Raw genomic sequence first — 19497 nt, 5'->3', positions numbered from 1 at the left:
AGTGTCAGTTTACAGCTGTCAGTGCCCAAAGGACATATCATCGCTCTCCCTCGCTCTGGTTGTTCCCCCCTCTGCGCCACTATTTCCGGTCCTGTTGCTGATTCGCATTTAAAGTTGAGGCTGCCAGATGGGGCCGCAATGTTGGCGGATTGTAGTGGTGACAATTGAAAACTGTTTCACTACAAATGTTGTTAAATTTATCAATTCATATGAATTAGGCTTGCATGTTTCTAAAGGAAAATGCTCCCCAATTAATTTTCTAATTTCTAAACAATAATTTCTAAATTGCATTTCACAAGCTTATTCTCTGTCCTCTTGATAAAATCTAATTTGAAAAGTATTTTTAGACACGTGTTCGGTGACAATTTATAAGTTTTAATAAATGTCGTAGTCTATTGTCATGAATTATGATTTTATCAGGGAATTGACTTCAATCTAATCGTTGATTGTCAAAAGATGTTATGATTTCATAATTCACCCCCTATCAGGTAATTAAACTTTTGGCCAGCATCACTGCTAAAATATAGACCACTCTGTTCACACCACACATCGGGCACTGAGCCGTGCGGGCCGGGCTTAATTAATCTAATTGAAATAATGGCAGCGACAGGCGAGAGTCGCACATATGGCCGGCTTACGGGCACTAACAATGGCTTAGGACAATGCCGGCTCCCTATAAAGTAGATCCCAGATTGCACTGGCATGAGGACTCTGAGCAACAAAAGGCTCTTTGTATTCAGCGAGGCGGGTGCGGGACTTGAAGTGTGACTTGAACTGTTTTAGATAGCCAGGGTGGAATCTACTTAATTGGGAATCTCGTTAACGGCGCCACTTAAAGTGGCAGCGGTTAAGGTCAACGCCACGCACTCTGCTCACAGATTTAATTAAAAAATCTATTTGGTTGTGAAAAATTTCATTGGCGAAGAGAAAATAGATCAAATGACTAAAACCTAATATAATTGGCTTTTACGAAATGTTAAATAGGAAATGGTATATTATTTTAAAGTACTTTTCAATTTGAAAAGGAAATTGAGGCTTAAAATTGAAAGCCTAATATAAAAGTACTGAAATGCTGTTATTATAGGAAGAGTATAGGAAAGACATTTGTTTATCACAACCCATTGTCAAAACTTTTTCACACACTTTAATTTCGATCAATACTGCATGATGATAACCAGACTAAAAGACCCCCAAGGATGTAAATGTTTTAGCGTTCCAATTTCGGCACGGTAGCTGAACTAGCACCTCCCTCTTTCGACTTGTGCTCCTTGGAGTCCTCCACCTTGCCCACAAACTTCTCCACCGTGCTGACGACCCTTTCGACATTGCCGCCCACGAACTGGATTAGTGTCACTCGGTTTTTGATGATCAGAAATGTGGGCATGCTGTTGACTTCGTACTGAACGGCCAGATCTTCGTTCTCATCAACGTCAATCTTAAGGACCAACATCCGTCCGAAGTAATCCGATGCCAGTTGCTCCAAGCGGGGACCAATCATCGCGCAAGGACCACACCAGGTGGCGAAGAACTCGACAAGTACGTATTTGTTGGTTCCCGCATCATCGATGAGCTTATCAAAGTAACTCTTCGAATCCACAATGATGACCTTCTTCTGCATGGCAGCCATCGGAAACCGTCGTTTTCGAAACTTGTTTCAAAATGTTACCCACAATTTTACACACATAAAATTTAGAGTTTTTGGGCGCTGTAGGTTGAGTGACAATTGGTTCTTAGCTAGTTGCCCTTTATTTTCTGCTAATGGATGTGCTTTTGTTTTCAGTCGGTGGGCGTTTTCCGGCTTGCACGTGTTTATGTTGTTGTTGAGGCTTTTCTTCTTAGTCCTAGTTGCACTTTTTAGTGGCTTGAAGGTCTAACTACTAACTTTTTTTTTTTTTTTTTTTTTTTAAATTTTTATTATTTATTGAATCTTCCCTTTGTGTTAAGAGACTAACAATAAGTGTTCAAATCTTAATCTAACTTAATTAACTTTCACTTAGTGATAGTTTTTTTTTTTCATTAATGCCCTAATAAGTTTATTGCTGGGCTGGGAGGTCGTTGCGGTGCAGCCGGCTTTGACTGCATACTCGGATTAGTTTTCTTGCGAGGGGATTTGTATGGGTGGTCAGCTTTTCGTTATACTTCGTTTTTTTCTCAGCTATTACTTCGATTACTAATTTGATTTTTAGGTCTCTGTGTATGTTTTCGTTCCGAAGGTACCACGGCGCTCCAGTGATAATTCTCAGAATCCTTGACTGTGCTCGCTGAATAATGTCTATGTTACTTCTGGATGCGTTGCCCCACAGCTCGGAGCCATAAGTCCAGATAGGTTTTAAGACGGAGTTGTATGCGTTGAACAACAGGCAGATGTGAAGAATAGCACACTTTGGGAGTTCAATGAGCATTCTTGGAGTTATTAGGTCGTAGCCAGGCGATTTTCTTGGGTTCAGTTGCTCTTTGATAACCTTTGCTAGTTCACATGGTCGGAATTCAAAGGGTTCTTGAGGATCTAGATTGGCTGCTATTAAAGGAGGGAGAATAAATGTGTTGGTAGAGGGATTTGGTCGGAATACATTTTGTAAATGGTCAGCGAAAGCACAGGCTCTTTCTTCATCACTTCGAAGCCAGGTGCCAGAGGGACTTCGTAGTGGCATAATTGGCGCTATTGGAGTCTTTAGATTTCTGTGGGCTCTCCAAAGAGGGTACTTAGTGCTGGTGGGAGAGAGTTGCTCGATATATGAACGTTGGCTGTTTTTTTCCTCTTGTTTGAGAGCATTGGTAAGCCTGCGTGTGGCTATCTTAAGCATGTGCTTTGTAATTGGTGATCTATTAGACTGCCAATCCCTTCGTAGGCGTCGTTTATCTAATACCAGCCGCTCGATTTCGCGATTAGTTTTGATGTAGTTTGGTTTTGCATACGTCGCTGGCGGGGTTGAAGCCTTTGCAGCCGAAACTAAAATGTTTTCAAGAGTTTCCGTTGACTTGTCTATATCCTCCTTTGTAGATAATGCCGTCGTTAGTTCTATGTGTGAACAGACATACTTTTGATACCTTGGCCAGTTTGTTCTAAAATTTGTGAGTCTATACGGTGGGTCGACGATGTGGGGGCGAGTTAGCATATTTAGAAAAACAGGTGAGTGATCTGATGATAAATCTGCTAGTGCTTCGGCGGTGACCATGTTGCGGGGGACATGTTTAGTAATTGCAAAATCGATCAGGTCTGGGATTTTTCTTGGGTCTGCTGGCCAGTATGTAGGCTTACCCGGGGATACATAGTCTAGCTTGTTTTCTGGCTTCGTAAGCGCATTGTACAATTGCTTACCCTTTGGCGTCACAAGTCGAGATCCCCAATGGGTGTGCTTGGCGTTATAGTCACCCGCTGCGATGAACCTGTCACCTAGTGTGTTAAAGAATTCCATGAATTGATCCTCAGAGATTGGAAAGCGCGGTGGGCAGTAGACTGCGGCTAGAGTCGTTGAACCATTGTTGAGTTGTAAGGCTATGGACGTAGATTGTAAGTAGTTTTTGTCAAAATTGTTTAAGTGGTGGTGTTTTATGCGATTTCTGATGAGTATTCCAGTGCCTCCATGAGCTTTACCATCTGGATGATTTGTACCATAGAACAAGTATCCTGGTATATGAAAATTGTTTTTATTTGTGAGGTGCGTTTCTGATAGTAGCATTACGTCGATGTTTTTTTCGTAAATGAACTGTGTGAGCTCTTGTGTATGCCGTGTAACGCCATTTGCGTTCCACAGAGATATCCGTAGGGAAGCCATTATGGGGATTTTGAAGATACAAGAAGTTGAATCAGAATATTTTGGTTTTTCATGAGCTCTTGCAAAGTATTTTGCATGAACGTCATAAAGTCTTTCATGCTTTGCTGTAGGGATAGCATCATAGCTTCGATGCCACTTTGTTGTGATTGTTGGATGTTTGTCGGTGTATGTTCGGAATGAGCAGTTCTTGTCGGTGGGGCGGGCACTTCTAGTCCGGATTTTAGGGCGCTAGCGAAAGAAATTGTTGGAGTAGTGCTTGGGACAGTTAGGGGTGGTTGAAAAATCGGTTGCGGAGAGTAGAAATTGACTTTGTTGTATGTATGTGCTGTGGCAATACGTTTGTTTAGGCGGCTCTTCAATTCTTTGTACACCACACAGCCTCTGTAGTTTGCAGTATGTTTTTCCCCGCAGTTACTGCATTTCTTCACAGACTTATCGTCCTTGTTTTTGGGGCAGTTTGCGGTAGTATGAGGTTCGCTACAGACAACACATACGGACTTAAGGGTGCAGTATGCCTTGGTGTGGCCGTATTCTTGGCAATTAGTACATTGAACTGGATTGATACGTTTGTGCGGCTCCTCCACGGTGATCCTCCGATGTAGCAAGTACTGTAAATTGTATATTGGGTGCACTTCGTTTTTCTTTAGTGCCTGGAGCTCTGGTTCGAGTTCTATTTTGAATAGTGGCTGCGGAACTTTGTCTTTGTTTAAAATATTAATAGCTGTCTTTGCAGAAAAGTTTTTGGCCTTCAGAGCCTCAATTATCTCAGCTGGTGTCACTGTTGCTTCAATGCCCTTAAGTACTACCTGTAGCCCTTTGCAACTTTTTAATTGGTATGTGTAGTAGTTTTTACCAGCATCATTTAGGTATTTAGTCACTATACGGTGGTCTGCTTCTGTTTGGATCTGTAGTTTTATTTCATGAATATTTCCTTTTTTAAGTGGGATAATGTGGAATTTGCTGTCACCAATCAAAGCAACGAGTTTATTTACAAGTGCATTTGTACTTTGTTCTCGTATGAAAATTGGTGGAGGCCTAACTACTAACTAACACAAATTTCTATTTCAATTTTAAAAAAATGTATTTTACTTCAATTGTTTAAAAATATATTAATTTATGAAAAATATATTTTTTATCTATGCAACATAAACATGAACTAAAAAATGTTTATTTTATTTATAATATAAGCTCGCTTTAATTAGTTGTAAACATGTTAAACCCATATAGTTTAAATGTGCAACCACTATTCAAGATGCCATGTTTTAGGTGGCTTAAAGAGGACATAACTGCTTTGTCTTTCCATTCCCCAGCTTTTTATAGTGCTGTCTGTTTGGTTTGCCTTGTCTTGCATTTGTCACAAATTAAGACAAATGCACCGCAGTATCTTGAGTGTGTTTAAGCCGCCCTCGCCCCTTTCAACTTTCAACTTTGGTTGCCATGTAGTATGTTTGCTCGCCACAATGGGGGCGTTATCTCTTGAGTGTGTTTACCTAAGCCTTTCTCCTACTGTCTTTTTGCTATCTTTTCATGCTTTCTTTTACTTGGCACTTTTTGTACTGTGTGGGATTTTGTTCACGTGGCTGTTTGCGGTCTAAGCCCGCTTCAAGTGTATCTTTCAGTTGATTCTAAAATTCTTTTGGCTGGGCTCTTTAAGCTCTTGTCACTTGGCATTGAGATAGTCCTTGATAATCCGGTGGCTGTATCACGGCTTACTGAGCAAAAAACGATCTCACTATATCAGCGATATATGTATATATGTGAATTCCAAAAACCTATTTAGTGCCACAATCAATGTCAGAATATGTTCAAATGTATACCATTTTACTGAACTGTCGTTTTTTAATATAGCTTTAGAATTTATACTTTTTATTTGCATTTAGAAAGATATTTTTCAGTGTGTTGTTGTTTTTTGCGTCTTTTAATCTGCGACTTGCATAACCTAATGAGCGGCGCTTTGCGACGGAACGAAACGGAATGGAACGGAAATGGCTGCCGCGTGTGCAACGCTGGTGCAACATGTTGTGCAATCAGTTTAACATCCGGTTGTAGAAGGATTTTTCGGTCCTGCCAGCGAAAGGGTTGACCTCGAACCGCCGCCAGAACGTTGCGAATGCTAAAGGTAATAAAATGGCGGGCATGAGAATAACATAAGTACCCAGTGAACATATTTGGCCGCCATATATTCGTGTTTTTGATGAAGTACTTGGCGAGTAGAATAAGTCACGTAGCTGGCAAGACAAATTGCTTGAAGTGCTCGAAACACGCTTGTGGACTTTTAGTTTCCTCGGGCTAGTCTGTTATGCGGATAGACAGTTATTTTTATTGCGCATACGGCATGTGGCTGGCATGCGGATTAAATACATACGTATATGTATGCGTTTTGCGGTCAACTAGAAAATGGGGTCGAAATGGGGCTGGGATTTCTGTGTTACTCTTCTCTTGTCACAAATCAAATTTCGTTGCCTCCGAATCAGAAGATCCGGAATGCGTGATGGATTTCCTTGGGCTTTAGTGCGAACCATTTTACGTTGATGGATATAGTTGTGATATGGGATATGCACTTATACTTATATTTCACACCCAGCTCAAGGCATTAAACCGCCAGGAAATCTGAGAAATTTGTTCGTCATAGTGTGAAGTTTTGAGATAAGCATGAAATGCCAGCAATTTGCCCCCCTAAGTGTGCCGTTTTCAGGATTTCTGCAGTTTGGCTTTGGCTTTCTGCTCTCGGCTTGCAGGTCAGCAGATGGTTTTGTGCGTTGCGGGCCACATAATTGGCTTTTGTTTTCCGAAACAACAACGAAATCGGTGTTACGGAGCACGTTTAAGCATGTCAATGCCAGATGCTGGCTGACAAAATGATGAACAATACGAACACAAAACACTGAAAGCAGAAGACAAGCCCAAAATACCAACACCGACACCCAAACGGCAATTTAAGTTAACAAGTTTATGAGCTCCGTCGGGCGACAATGAAAGTCCCTGCATTTCGATTTTATAGTGCGTCGAACTTTGGGCTAAAGGCCCACACTTCCTGTCACCCTTACTTCCGTTTCCCATATAGAGACACTGAGGGAATAACTACTGTGTCTCTTGAGACCGAAATTACAACTTTTAACTTATTTGCTATAAATAGCCATTCTAATTTAGAGCTTATTTTGTAATACAACAACTGTAGATACATATTTAAAATTATTGTTAATCTTGTTATTTCTTCAGAGTTTCTTTCTGTGCAGCATTGCACATTCATTTGCCAGCCAGGACGAGCTCAGTATGGTTTCCATTCCTGCCTGCCACGGACGCCTATTGTCAACGAAAATCTCTCGAAAACACAAGCAAATTTTATTTGCTGCCAAAAATGTTGATGCTCGAACCGAAGCTGGAGATTTTCTCCCATTTCCCAACCACTCAGCTCCAGCATTTTTCCCCTAGCTGTTCCTGTTGTTCTGCTTCTGCGACTACCGAACTTGGGCTTACCCCTAACCACATGACAGTTGGCATTTGGCGGTGCTGAGCCTTGTAATGAGCTTGGGCGTGTGGAGGAGGTCCTTTTGTAGGGGGCTTTCGGGCGGAGGATAAACAGGAGTAACAGGAGGCGTTGGCGCATAAACAGGAATACAAGCGCGGCCCTTGGCTTGGAGCACTCACAGTTTTTACAAGCTGCTAATGTTTTTTTTTTTTATTATTTGACTTACGGTAGGAAAATTAAAATCTTCTAAAGATACCACCTACCGTCCGTAGGTGGCATGCACGATTCATAAGCCCTATTGGAATTATGCCTACGTACTAAAACAAAAACCTCCGCGTGCTCTACAGTCCTTGCTCGCTCACCGGGACTGCCAGTCAAGGTATGACTTCGGTGAGCAGGATGTGAGGCCAGGTCGCACTCCCTTCCTTCAGTGTAGTCCACTCCTCCTTCCACCCTTTAGTCGCCTTTTACGACGAGCCGGGGACGCTGAGGATGAATTCTTCGCCCGCCGTCACCCAGGACACCAGTTTGGGCTTAGACATCCACTCTGTTGGCCATCTCGTCTGATCGGACACGCTTCATCATATTAATGATAATGCTGTGTCCCCGCTCCCAAGCCCCCCTGTTCGCCATCATAGCCGCGAACAAGCCACTAGGGCTGAACGGGGAACCTGACAGCGTCTTTAGCTGCTCTCTCTCCGCCGTGAACCTGGAGCAGTGCATTAGCACATGTTCTGCTGTTTCTTCACCGTCGACGCAGAACAAGCATTGGGCTGACTCTACGTGACGGAACCGGAGTAGATAGGCCCGGAAGCAGCCATGGTCCGTGAGGAACTGGGTTAGGTGGTAGTCCAAGCATTTGTGTTGGCACTCTGCCCAAACCGTCATCTCTGGGATGAGCTGATAAGTCCACCTCCCCCGTCGCGACGTTTGCCATCTACTCTGCCATTCACCTAATAGCCACTCGTGTGCCTCTTGCCTGGAAGCGCCACTCCGCATTAGGCTGAGAGCCTTGATCTCCAGATCAATCGGCGGCAGGCCTGCCAGCGCTAGCGCCGCGTCTTCGGATATGGTCCTGAAACCTCTAATGAGCCTCAGAGACATTGACCGTAGCACCGAACGAGCTCCTTTCAGGTATGAGACCCTGCCAGTGGCATTGCTCCAGACTGGTGCAGCGTATAGTAGCGAAGCCTTTGCTACTGACACCAGCAGTTTCCTGGCCGGGTGTCTTGGGCCTCCGACGTTGGGCATAAGCCTCGCCAACGAAGAGGCTGTGATTGCTGCCTTCTTGCTGGCGTGGCTCGCGTGGTCCTTGAACGATAGTCTGCGATCTATCATTACCCCCAGGTACTTTAGGGACTCTTGAGAGGTCACCTGTGTACCCTTGACGGAGACCAGCATGTTCTCCACCTTTTTCCTGCTGCGTAGTAGGACTGCTTCGGTCTTGTGAGCCGCTATTGCTAGCCCGGCTTTCTCGAGCCAGCGGATGGCAGCACCGATCGTAGAGTTGCATTTGTCTTCCAACCCTGCGATTGTTTTCGAGACAGCTGTGATTGCCACATCGTCAGCAAAACAATGCAGCTCTACTCCTACGGGCCTGTTGATGCCCAAGATCCCATCGTACATAATGTTCCATAGGATTGGTCCAAGTACCGATCCTTGGGGAACACCTGCCGAAACTCGGTATCTTTTTGGGCCATCTTCCGTATCGTACCATAGGACCCGGTCCCTAAAGTAGCTGCCAACGACTATCCTTAGGTACTCCGGGATCCCCATACGGTACATGGCCGCGAGGATTACGGGCCATCTGGCGGTGTTGAAAGCGTTCCTTACGTCCAGAGTCACAATTGCGCAGTATTCCTTCCTGCCCCCTAACCATCTATCACCAGAAATAGCGGTCTTGGCGATGTTACAAACGGCCGAAAGAGCGTCCAGAGTGCTCTTACCTTTCCGGAAGCCATATTGATGATGTTAGGCTAGGCTGCTAATGTGGGGCCCGACTTTTGTTGGTTTTCTGTTCGGCGCAACCGTGTGAATGGGATTTGCATTCGCCTACTGAATTTGGCAGCCAGAAGTCCTTTTATGTCCGGGCTTTGGTGAGAACCCGCAAATTGGGAGGCTGCAACTCATTGGAATTGCTTCATTCGGGCTCAGACTTGGCGGCGTACTTATCGACCCCATGGAAATTGGGCCGACTGTACTTAGCCGCGTGACAGTAGGCCTATTTTATTATTTCCCAACCTAAAGGAAGGATTTTATTCCAGATAAAAGGCTAGGCAGAGAAAAAAAATATTTATACATGTTTAACGTATTTAGTTTAGCATTTTAAGCATTGTTGTTTTCGTTGTTATAAAACTTATAAACGGTTAAGTTCAATTATTGTTATCATTTTTCATTTTAATGTATATATGTACATACCATTTTCTGAATTATAATAGTTTTCAACCTCTTATACGATTGTAATCAATTGACTTTGAATCGTAAGCAATCGACATCTGACGTGACTGTACTTAATGCAGATCGAACCCCATCCTGCCAAGAGCTGCCCCATAATTAATCACTTTAAAATGCAAATATTTTGCCAATACTTAGTCGACAGCTTGCAAAATGCCTCAATAAAGTAAATGCCACAACCAGCAAACGTCAGCTCCCTAAGCAGCTTTCCTCGAAGTCCTTCGCCACTTTTCCAACCCCTTAACCCACGACTCGGGCAAAAGTTTCAATCAATCAAATGCCATGATAGAAATCATCAACAGCAGGCAGTGAGCAAAAAGGATAAAGGCAGTCGAGTAACTCCCCACAGAGCTCATCGAGTGGCATGAAAACCACATGTGCCCCAACATTTTACGCCCCAGATGGCGAAAGGAGTAGCTCTTTTCCTGAACGGGTTGCCCTGCTCGTGGTCCTGTTCCATAGCCTTTCCTTACTTCCTAACAAGCTGCGTCAACAAACTAAACCACTTTGAAATTAACACGTTACATTGACATTGACAGCATTATGCGTGGCATGCCAAGTGTTGCTGAAACTAGAAACTGGAGCAGGAGCATGCTGAAGGTACAAAATCACACTAAAAAAAAGGGATTTATATAAGTATATATATATACGTATTTGTATTTTTAAAAATTTTACCTTTAGTAAATTCTAAAAATTAACATATCTTCTTTTTCAATTTAACGCTTTTCTTCTTTTTGTGTACCAATATTTTAAAGAGATATATTGTAAAATAATTACTGTTACCATTTGGCAGACATTTTTCCTAAGTATAGCTCCATGATGAGGCAATGGCAAGCTGTCACTTACTGAAGTCTCGCCAAATGCTGGGTGGGAAAAAAGCGCGAAACGAAGGGGGCTCGCACAGAAGCGGAAGTCGCGCAAAAAAGGCAATTTCCGTTGTGTGGTGTGCGTAGATATGCCCAAAAGGGGCAAGAAGGAGTATGGGGGCGGATGACACCCGAATCGCGGTGGCATCTCTGGCACAGGAATTACCAATTCAAATGTCAGGCTATGGCGAAACATTTCATGCGGAATTAAATTCAGTGTCAATTGGTATACCGCCTAACGAGAATTCTAAGCTGCCGCTGCTGCTGCTGCTGCTTGAATCCGAATGCACGAATTCGGCAGCCTTAACCCATTAGTTACCCGGCAAGGTTAAGGCTCTGGGGTCCTTGAGAATTGTTACCCTCCACTTGTTTTCTTTTTTTTGCGCCAAGCAACCCAAACAATTTTTCAACTTCACCCATCCATTTTTTATATTTTATTGATGTTTTTGAAATTATTTCTAAATTGTTTATCAAACAAAGCTGGGTCCTTTTTTCGTTAAATAAATTGGATGACAGAACTAATGCCAAACCTTTCGACCAACAATCCTAATATTTCGTGCAGCCATGCCAGCGGTTCCCTTTCTCCTATTTTTCATGGGGTTTTTATGCTTGGTGTCCCTACAGTAAAAGTGAATTATATTACACGAAATTCTTTCTTTTGGAGTTATTTGATGATTTGATTGCCTTTTGATATTCGTTGTAGTCGCTTTGCAATTTTTTTCGCAGACACAAATATCCAAACAATAGATTTGTTGCCTCAGCAATTTGTTTATATGCTATAAATTTTTTGCAAATCAACGATAATGCAATTTATTTGCGTACATCTTATTTTCTCTGCAAACTTTGATTTCCTTTTTTTCATTTGCATTTGGAATTTTTTCCTTTCTGTCATTTCAATTGTTGTTGTCTTTGCTCCCATTTAATGCGAAAAAATGTTCACTTTATTGGAGGTCAATGTGTTTGCGTTTTTTGTGTGCAGATTTACGAGTCTCAGAGTACAATTTTTTCGATATAATATTTTAGGAGTCCGACACTTGGCCCGTTTTACTTTTTTGTTACTGTCGCCAGCTGTCCATTTGAACAAGAATAAATATTGGCTGGATATATATTTGTTTTTTAATTATGTCGTAAATTAGCCAAGTGTGCGGAGAGTCTAAATAATTAAGAATAGAAAGTGGAAAAAATAGGCGTTTTAAAAATAATTCAAATTTAAAGCATTAAAGCTTTAAGAACAATCTTAAAAGATTTATTGAAATAAACTCGTTTGATTTATTACTAATATATTAAACCTTATCAATGTGCAATACTATCAATAATATCAAGGTCTTAAATCCTCTTTAGGATTTTACTTTTTAAGCCTAAACATTCCGTTTTATTGTGCTCATTCGCTTGGAAAGCTGCATTGCTAGTGTTTATCGGTTTTCATTACGGATTCTTTGAATGGTTGCTCTCGCATTAATTTTCGCACACATTTTGCTGGCAATAAATGCGCTTTCAAATCATTTATCTACTCGTTTCCAGCCTCTGCAAGCCCCTATTTCATTTGAGGTCCTTTCATCCCGGCCGAATGCATTCCGCACGCCTCCCCCGACCGATTCCCCTGCAATGCGACGAATAATTTTTATTAAAATGTCAACAGCCTGGCAATGAGCATTGCAATTGGTTCTGCCACTCCCTTTTCGCTTGCTTCCCGGCCTTCTGTTCGCCTGCCAAGAGTTTAAAATGTTTGCCAGGACATTGCTGCGAAAGAGATAGGAAGTTGCCAAAAGGAGACCAAACATGCCAAGGCGCAGAATAGCTGGGAATTGCAGCCGACTTTCGGGCGCTGGAACACGTTTCATATGGGGGCCATACTCACAAATGAGGCTAATACAAAAACGTGCAGCAATTACAACCACAATCTATGGAAATTGCCGGCTCAGTAAATGGAATCATAACCGAACCGAATTGCAGAACTTAAAGTCAAAGGCACAAGAAAGAAATATTTTCTAGCGGGAGGGTGAGCAGAAAGTTTGCTAAAAAGTTAGGCCGGATATACCAAAAAGGAAATTTCTCTACTCTTTACACGCCAAAAACTCACATTTCAGTATTTCAAAAATATACATTTTTTATTTTTCATTAGAAAGAGGAAATTATTCAAAATCAACTTAACTTTTAAATGAGTACTGTTTTATTTTTAAAATCCTTTCTACCTTCTGCTGTTATTTAACTGAGAGGAGCGTAATTTTTTCGTCGTAATCCATTTGGAAAAACAATTAGACCCTCTTAAAGGGCATAGGAACTGCAACGAATTCCATTTACAGCTTTTGGGATTTGTAGGGCAGGCAAGCAGAAGCGAGCTGAAACAAAAAAATATTTTTAAATGTGGAAAACGGTTCCGATTCTGACTCGACGGCTGCAAATTGTCAGCTCATGAGTTGCAGCTTAGTTGGCTACAAAAAAAAAAATGGCCAAAAGAGGCGCAAAAAGAGAACAGAGAAACAGCTTAGAGGAACGAAACCCAAAAAAAAAAAACACTGCGATGCAAACTACTGCCCAAGAGTCTATAAAGCTTTCCCCCTTTTTCCACCCATTTTAAGCCATTTCTGCCCTCAAGTACGCACTTCAATTAACTGTTTTACCAGCGCCAGTTTGTCCAAAGGCGTTGGGAAAAAATATAAAAAACTTTAAAATGTCTGCCCCATCGGAAATAAAAGTTTATTGAATATCGTAAATGTTTACGATATACAACAAGCAGCACTCCTTATGGCCAGTCTCAAGTTCAAGGAAGTCAAATTAAAGTTGTTATTGCTACCCCCGTCACCTTTTTTGTCTCCTTGGAGCTACTGGCTTTGCGGTTGCTCCTTTGGCTGCCTCAAAGCGATAAAATTCGAGATTTATATGACAATTAAATGGCTCAATTAGGCTGCACCATGGCAATTGTGGTACTTATATATGTGCCGTTGTGTGGCAAAGAAGGGTTAAGGATCGGTATTGAAGTGGCGGAAGTGTGAAATCTAATTAAATTTCAAAGGTGCTCTTGAGAACGCAGAAACTATTTATTTTATATGCTAATCGAAGGCATGGTAATCTGAATGTGATAAACTAAAGTTTCTTTTTAGAACGCCTCCGAAGGCTTAACAAAGTATACATTTATGCTATAAAAAAAAATTACAGCTTGAAATTGTCTTGAGTTGTCGTCCTTGAATTTCATAAGAATTCAAGGTGTCCCGTACGATATTTATTAAATTGAGATCATAACTCAGACTTAAGACTCCATTTTACCGTGCTTATTTAAGGATTGCAATCTTTTACGGTTGCCTTTTTCCGGTTTATTACCTACATACGCACAAAAATGAATATGATCATTTGCTCCACATCGAAGTTTCATTACGATGACAGGAGTAAGTCAAAAACTCATTTCATGAAAAGCAATAATGCAAAATACTTAAATGGCCATCAAAAATACACTTATGAGGCATACAGCTGCGCATAAAGGCAGCCCACCTACCAAACTTTTCCTTCCTTTCCTTTCCATTCCCTTCTCTTCACTTTTCCCAACGCCATTCAGAAAAGCCATCAAACTACAACTGGCCGCACCTCTTAATGCCTTCTCTTTCGCACGGCAGCCACCTTTCTCTTTCTGTTGGGCCCAGCACATCTGGCGCTTTCCTTTTCTCCCCCTTCTTCCAGCTCGTTGGGCTCAAGTTTTATTTGTCGCAAAAATATTTCATTGTTGCAAGTTCATAAATAAGCATATAAATTTAATTTAATGTAAGGCAGCAAGGATCTAGGCTGGCTGTCAACTTTAACAATGTCCTTGCTCGCAGTATGCACGCAAATATATAGGGGTGTTTATATAGATATATATTTGCGGGCCACACGATTCCAGCTTATTAATGTCGCCTACACGTACTAAAGGAGATTGCATTTAATAAGCAAGTGGAGGGTAATAAAAAAACTTGGGTCAAGTTTCGCACGGCGAAATGAAAAAATTAATCCCGTCATGTTCCTAACGCGTAGTTAAACTAGTTTTAATGGCAACAAAAAGTTGGCAGGAGTTGCCAGAAAAAGAAAACTTGTGGTACTTTCAATTTTAGTAAGTAAAATGCTTTGGAGGCGGAAAATCTTGTTGGCAGAAAATGCTCCAGAGCATCGTTACGCAGAAACTCTAAGCTACCTCAAAACACCAACAATAAAATCAAATATTTACTATATTCATATAATTGAAGCTAAAAATCCAGAAAATGTGCCCGAGTCTTTTGTACAGATAAGAAAGTGGCTGAAAAGAAAACAACAAGCCAGATGAGCTTCACTTCAGACTAAATGTCCTTTGGGGATTCAGCTGGAGATTAAAGGAATCACTGGGAATCATTGGGATGTGAAAATGTGAAAATAGAAGCAGAAGTGACGCAAATTATGGAATATCAATTTGCAATTATCGGCAGAGAAAAAAAGAATTGATAATTCAGTTTTGTATTACAGCACAATAACTTAAAGTATAGAATCTGTTGTACACACTCAGTGTGTCCAATTTCCTATCTCTTATCACGACCAAGTTATTTGTCTGAGTTTTATTTACTTGCTCACAAGATTTTGATTTATAATGTATTCAGTTCCTCAAAGTCATATGGCCAGTGCGATAAAGCCATGTATAAGCCTGCCAACGAGTCACTTGGCCAATTTATGGCTCTGTACCATCGCCCACACCCAGTTTATCTGGAGCTGTCAACAAAGTGCCAAACAAAAAGACTTTCATTGAAGTGATAAGCTGGTTATTATAATAATAAGTGAGTGACTAACAATGAAGTATGGTCAAAGGTCACAAACGAATTATAATAAAATTAGGCGGTAAACCTGAACAATTTAATTGGTCTAATGGTGCCTTCGAAAGTTTATTACTTTTGAATACAATTTTTCTGGCTCAGCCAGTTGAAAGAAAGTTTACAACATTTTTGCTGAATTGCTCCTTTGCTGGAAAAACATTTTTTTCAAGTGACAAACTTTTGGCAAAACTTGAAAGATTATAAGTTTGCCGGAAAGGATTATAAACTTGGAAATTTTCAATCAAATTAAATTGAAAGATTAATTGAAAGATACCTTAAGACCGAAAAGAAAATACTTTTAAGCTTGAATTGTAACATTTTGGCTACGAAGTAAAGTTCCATTTTAAATAGTTGATTTTCATTTCTGGGGCTAATCAAGCCAAAAAGCCCGAAGCTCATTGCCAAAAAATGACAATGGGCGAGGAAAAACAAAACTATTAATTAATATGAAAAGAGAAAAAAAAAGAATGCAACCACAAGGGAATTCAAATAAAAGCAAACAAAATCAAAACAAACCACTAGGACCTAAACAACAAATTAGCAACAGTCGTTAGTCGTGCGTTCTCTTTCTCCTTACATCAGTCGGCCTCTTTCGCACAACAAACTTTTCCAAGGTTTTGCTGCAAAGTTCCTTTTGTTCTTGGCAAGCACAAACACACATATCCATAATGGTTGGACCACAGCGATACGATGTAGACCCAATAAAATCTTTAGTTTCTACACTTGAAGACTTTTTCATTGATTAATTTATAGGAAGCACGATTGTCTTAGGAAATATATAATATAGACACTTATAGTAGTAACTAGTACACTTAGTTAGGGAAATAATAGAACTCTTTAGCGAACAATACATATATTTACTCTACTGAATTTCTTTGGGTGCACGAAAGGCCTCCAAAAATAGTTGCCTGCACTTTAAATATTGATTTTGAGCCCGCTTTTGGGTCTCTTCCAGTTTTGCTTTGAGCAAATGTTTACAACTCAAACCGAAGAAAAAACGAACCCGTTTTGGAGAAATTCGAGTGGGATAGGTCATCAAATAGGACTGAGTCCTTTGTCTTTCGGCCATTTGGCAAACATGTTCGAGATACTTCTGTTTGCTTGCTCGCGCCCAAACAATTTCTCTTTCCGGCATTTCAAGCATAATTTGCGTGCCCAATGATAATTTCAATGGTAATTTGAATGCAAATAAGTGGATACAAGATACGTCTGTGCTTTGGTCATCTATTTAATCGTCATTAGTCAGATACAGTAACGCTGGCCGGGGGAATCCCCTTTGAAGTCAGTGCCGTTCTGAATTTCTGCGTAATTGTAAACAGCAACTAATGCTCGGCTCGGATTCATGTGAACAAATTCATGAGTTGAAGAATGGATTAGATAATACCGCTCTAGACGTTTCTCTGTAATCATACTCGAATTGTCGGTATTTGTGCTATCAACGATTGGCCATAGAGCGTGTGATTTATATAGCCAACTTGATTGGTATTGGATTTCATTCCGTTTTTCTTCAACTCGTTTGTTTCCCAAGAAACTTTGTGCAATTTCGTTGGTAAATTTATTTTAAATGTCAAATCTAGCCAAATAGCTCAAAAAGCTGAAAGAGAAGGGAGGGTGTCCTGGGGTGCATATTTGAGAAATGAGTTAATTAAGTTTTCAACTTTTGCTGAGCTGGGGAAAATTAGCTGCAACTTTGACGGACAAGTGCGACATAATGAGTGCAATTGGGATGAAGTGGGGAACTAATAAGGAAAAAGGGGAACTGGTGGACAATTATATTGTCCAAGCTAATTTCAGCAAAAGAAGTGTTACTTTTTACGTAAAAGAATAAACCATTATAGTAAACGGAAGTCAGCAGTTCCGAGAAAATTCGAGCTTATTGAGGGAAAGTGAAGCTATTTTCATTAGGAAATGCATTTGTGATTTTAGGATCACAAAAACTACTTTACTGCTAAGCAAACGATTTCAAGTTAATTTAAAGTATTCAGATAATCTCAATTAAGGACCATAAATAAGTGTTTCTTATCGTGGTTTCCAAAGTTATGGCCCACACACTTATAAGCACAAGATTCACATAATACTCCGATTAGATAATGCAATTGCCCGGCATTTGGCCATAAACCTTAAAATCCGATTAGACTAATGTGTAGAACACAAACTAATTCAACGTACAAAAGTTGTGAGCTCCACGTAAACTTCAAAAAATAAATTAGACAAAGGCATGCCCATCGTCACCTTGGAATTTCACTCGAAAACTCGTTTCTTTGTCTCGCGGACTACAGAAGAAAATAAAGCCCCGCCGTAATTGTAAGGGTAATCAAATAAATTAGTCGAGTACGTGCAAGTGCGTTATTTTCAGCACATTAAGTGATGATTTTAGTTTTGTTGTACGGACCGGGTGAGTGAATGAATGGATGGATGGATGGATGGGTGGATGGGCGGTACAGCCGGATGGAGCACTTTCAAAAAAAAAAGGGAAAAACCGAAAACTAGACTGAATGAATCAACTCGACGGGTTGTAATGGCCACTGACGATCTGCCCGGCATTAAGACAATCATTTTAATTGGAGTGCCACTTGCGTACATGCAACCAAATCCCAACGCGACTAGGGCATCTGCCCTCTCGCTCTGTCGGTCTCCCTCTGTCTCTGTCTGTCAATTGTCGGATGTGCCACTAAGCGCTTGATAAAAAGTTTTTGGGTTTTTGGCCCGCGCTGCTGCGGATATTGTTTTTAGTTTTTGGTATTTACTTTGGGTTTTAAGCTGCCGCAGATTGTCCAGTTGCTGGATAAAGTATATTTTATTTAATCTTCTAGTGAAGCTACTTTCGTGTTATGCAACACTGGCCATTTGGGTCGCGTTTTGTGGCCAAATTGCTGTTAGTTACACAATATCCCAACTGGTAGTAATCTCTTTGATGAATTAAAAATTATATTTTTGTTTTGATTTAATATTTTTTAGAGTGTCAACTATCATTTACATCTGAAAGTCAAACAAAAACTAATCATGTTTACATTTAATAACCGCTCTTATCAGTTAATATTATAGTTCAAAATTAATTAACAACCTAATCAGGCTAATATAAAACAGATTTAATTGAATGCCTAGCAACTATGCAAATATGTGCAACTATTCGGAAATGGCGATCCATAAAAGTTCTGCCAAATGGTAAATAAACTAAACCACACTGTCCACAAAGCCGCAAATGGAAAAGCCTGGTTCAATGCAGTGCAACAGTTGCAATAAACATAATTATGTGCCTTAATGAGATTTGGGGTTTTCCTACAATTAAGCAGAGTGCGAAAAAAGGATCAGCGACTTTGCCTCGAGTTAATAGTTCGACCGGAATAAATCTATATCAGTAGCCCACTTTAATCATGCCCGAGGCTCGAAGGTCCCATTGCCATTTTAATTTTAATATCAAAAGGTGTGTGTGCGTGAAAGGCCATTGAGCAGACGTGTTCGAGTGTGAGTGGGAAAACCCACTCCCCCATCCGACAAGCCCCTAAAACATTTTCCACCCCATCCCCTACTATCCAACCACACTTGTTTGCACATTTCTCATTTGACGTACTCGCTCGGCTTTCAATGTTAATTATACTTGTTGGGCACAGCCCACGCCTCTTTTTCTGACACCCCCACCGTCCACCGCCCATCGCCCACTCCCAATGCCACTCATTATGCAGCTCATATGGGATCCATGGAGCATATAAACCATATAAAAGTGAGCATGTTTTCAACAGATTTTCCTTCATCCAGACCCTCTTGTAAAGCCATTTGCTGGCATTTGTGCAGGCCATTTTGTTATTTTTTCAGCCTTCTCATTTCTTCTTTTGCTGTTTGTGTGCGTGTGTTTTTTTTTCCTTTCTCCGTTTGCTGTTTGTCCAACCTTTTCAGCGTTTTATTATAAATATGAAAATTAATCACTCAGCCAAGTTAAGGGTTCCGAATCCGGAGGGTTCGCACACCGAAAATTTGTTGGCCATTCCGAATGGTCCTTTAATTAGCTCATTTCAAGCGGAATGCGAAGCTTGATTACCGCTGACTTTCCTCATTCACTGCTCTTACCAAAGGATCAAATAAATATATCGGGAACACTGAGTTGCTTAATGTTGCAGACTGGACGTTTA

General features: G+C 40.8%; 2 protein-coding genes across 5 annotated transcripts in view, besides 2 other annotated features; both read right to left on the bottom strand.

The window, feature by feature from the left end:
* Positions 1 to 19497, bottom strand: part of ome (omega) — a 75030-nt gene that overhangs the window by 17402 nt on the left and 38131 nt on the right. The window lies entirely within an intron of this gene.
* Positions 1124 to 1707, bottom strand: CG13473 (uncharacterized protein). Its single transcript, NM_140460.2, has one exon. It carries the CDS (start codon positions 1625 to 1627, stop codon positions 1208 to 1210), a length of 420 nt encoding a protein of 139 aa, NP_648717.1. The 5' UTR covers positions 1628 to 1707; the 3' UTR covers positions 1124 to 1207.
* Positions 1885 to 4813: a mobile genetic element.
* Positions 7446 to 9235: a mobile genetic element.

The sequence above is a fragment of the Drosophila melanogaster genome, chromosome 3L (assembly GCF_000001215.4).
Source record: "Drosophila melanogaster chromosome 3L".
Taxonomy (NCBI): Eukaryota; Metazoa; Arthropoda; class Insecta; order Diptera; family Drosophilidae; genus Drosophila; species Drosophila melanogaster.
Note: the sequence above shows the minus strand (reverse complement) of the source record. Positions and strands in the feature narration are given on the sequence as shown.

Coding starts and splice junctions, on each gene's coding strand:
- CG13473 (NM_140460.2), bottom strand. CDS start 1,627: ATGGCTGCCATGCAGAAGAAGGTCATCATTGTGGATTCGAAGAGTTAC.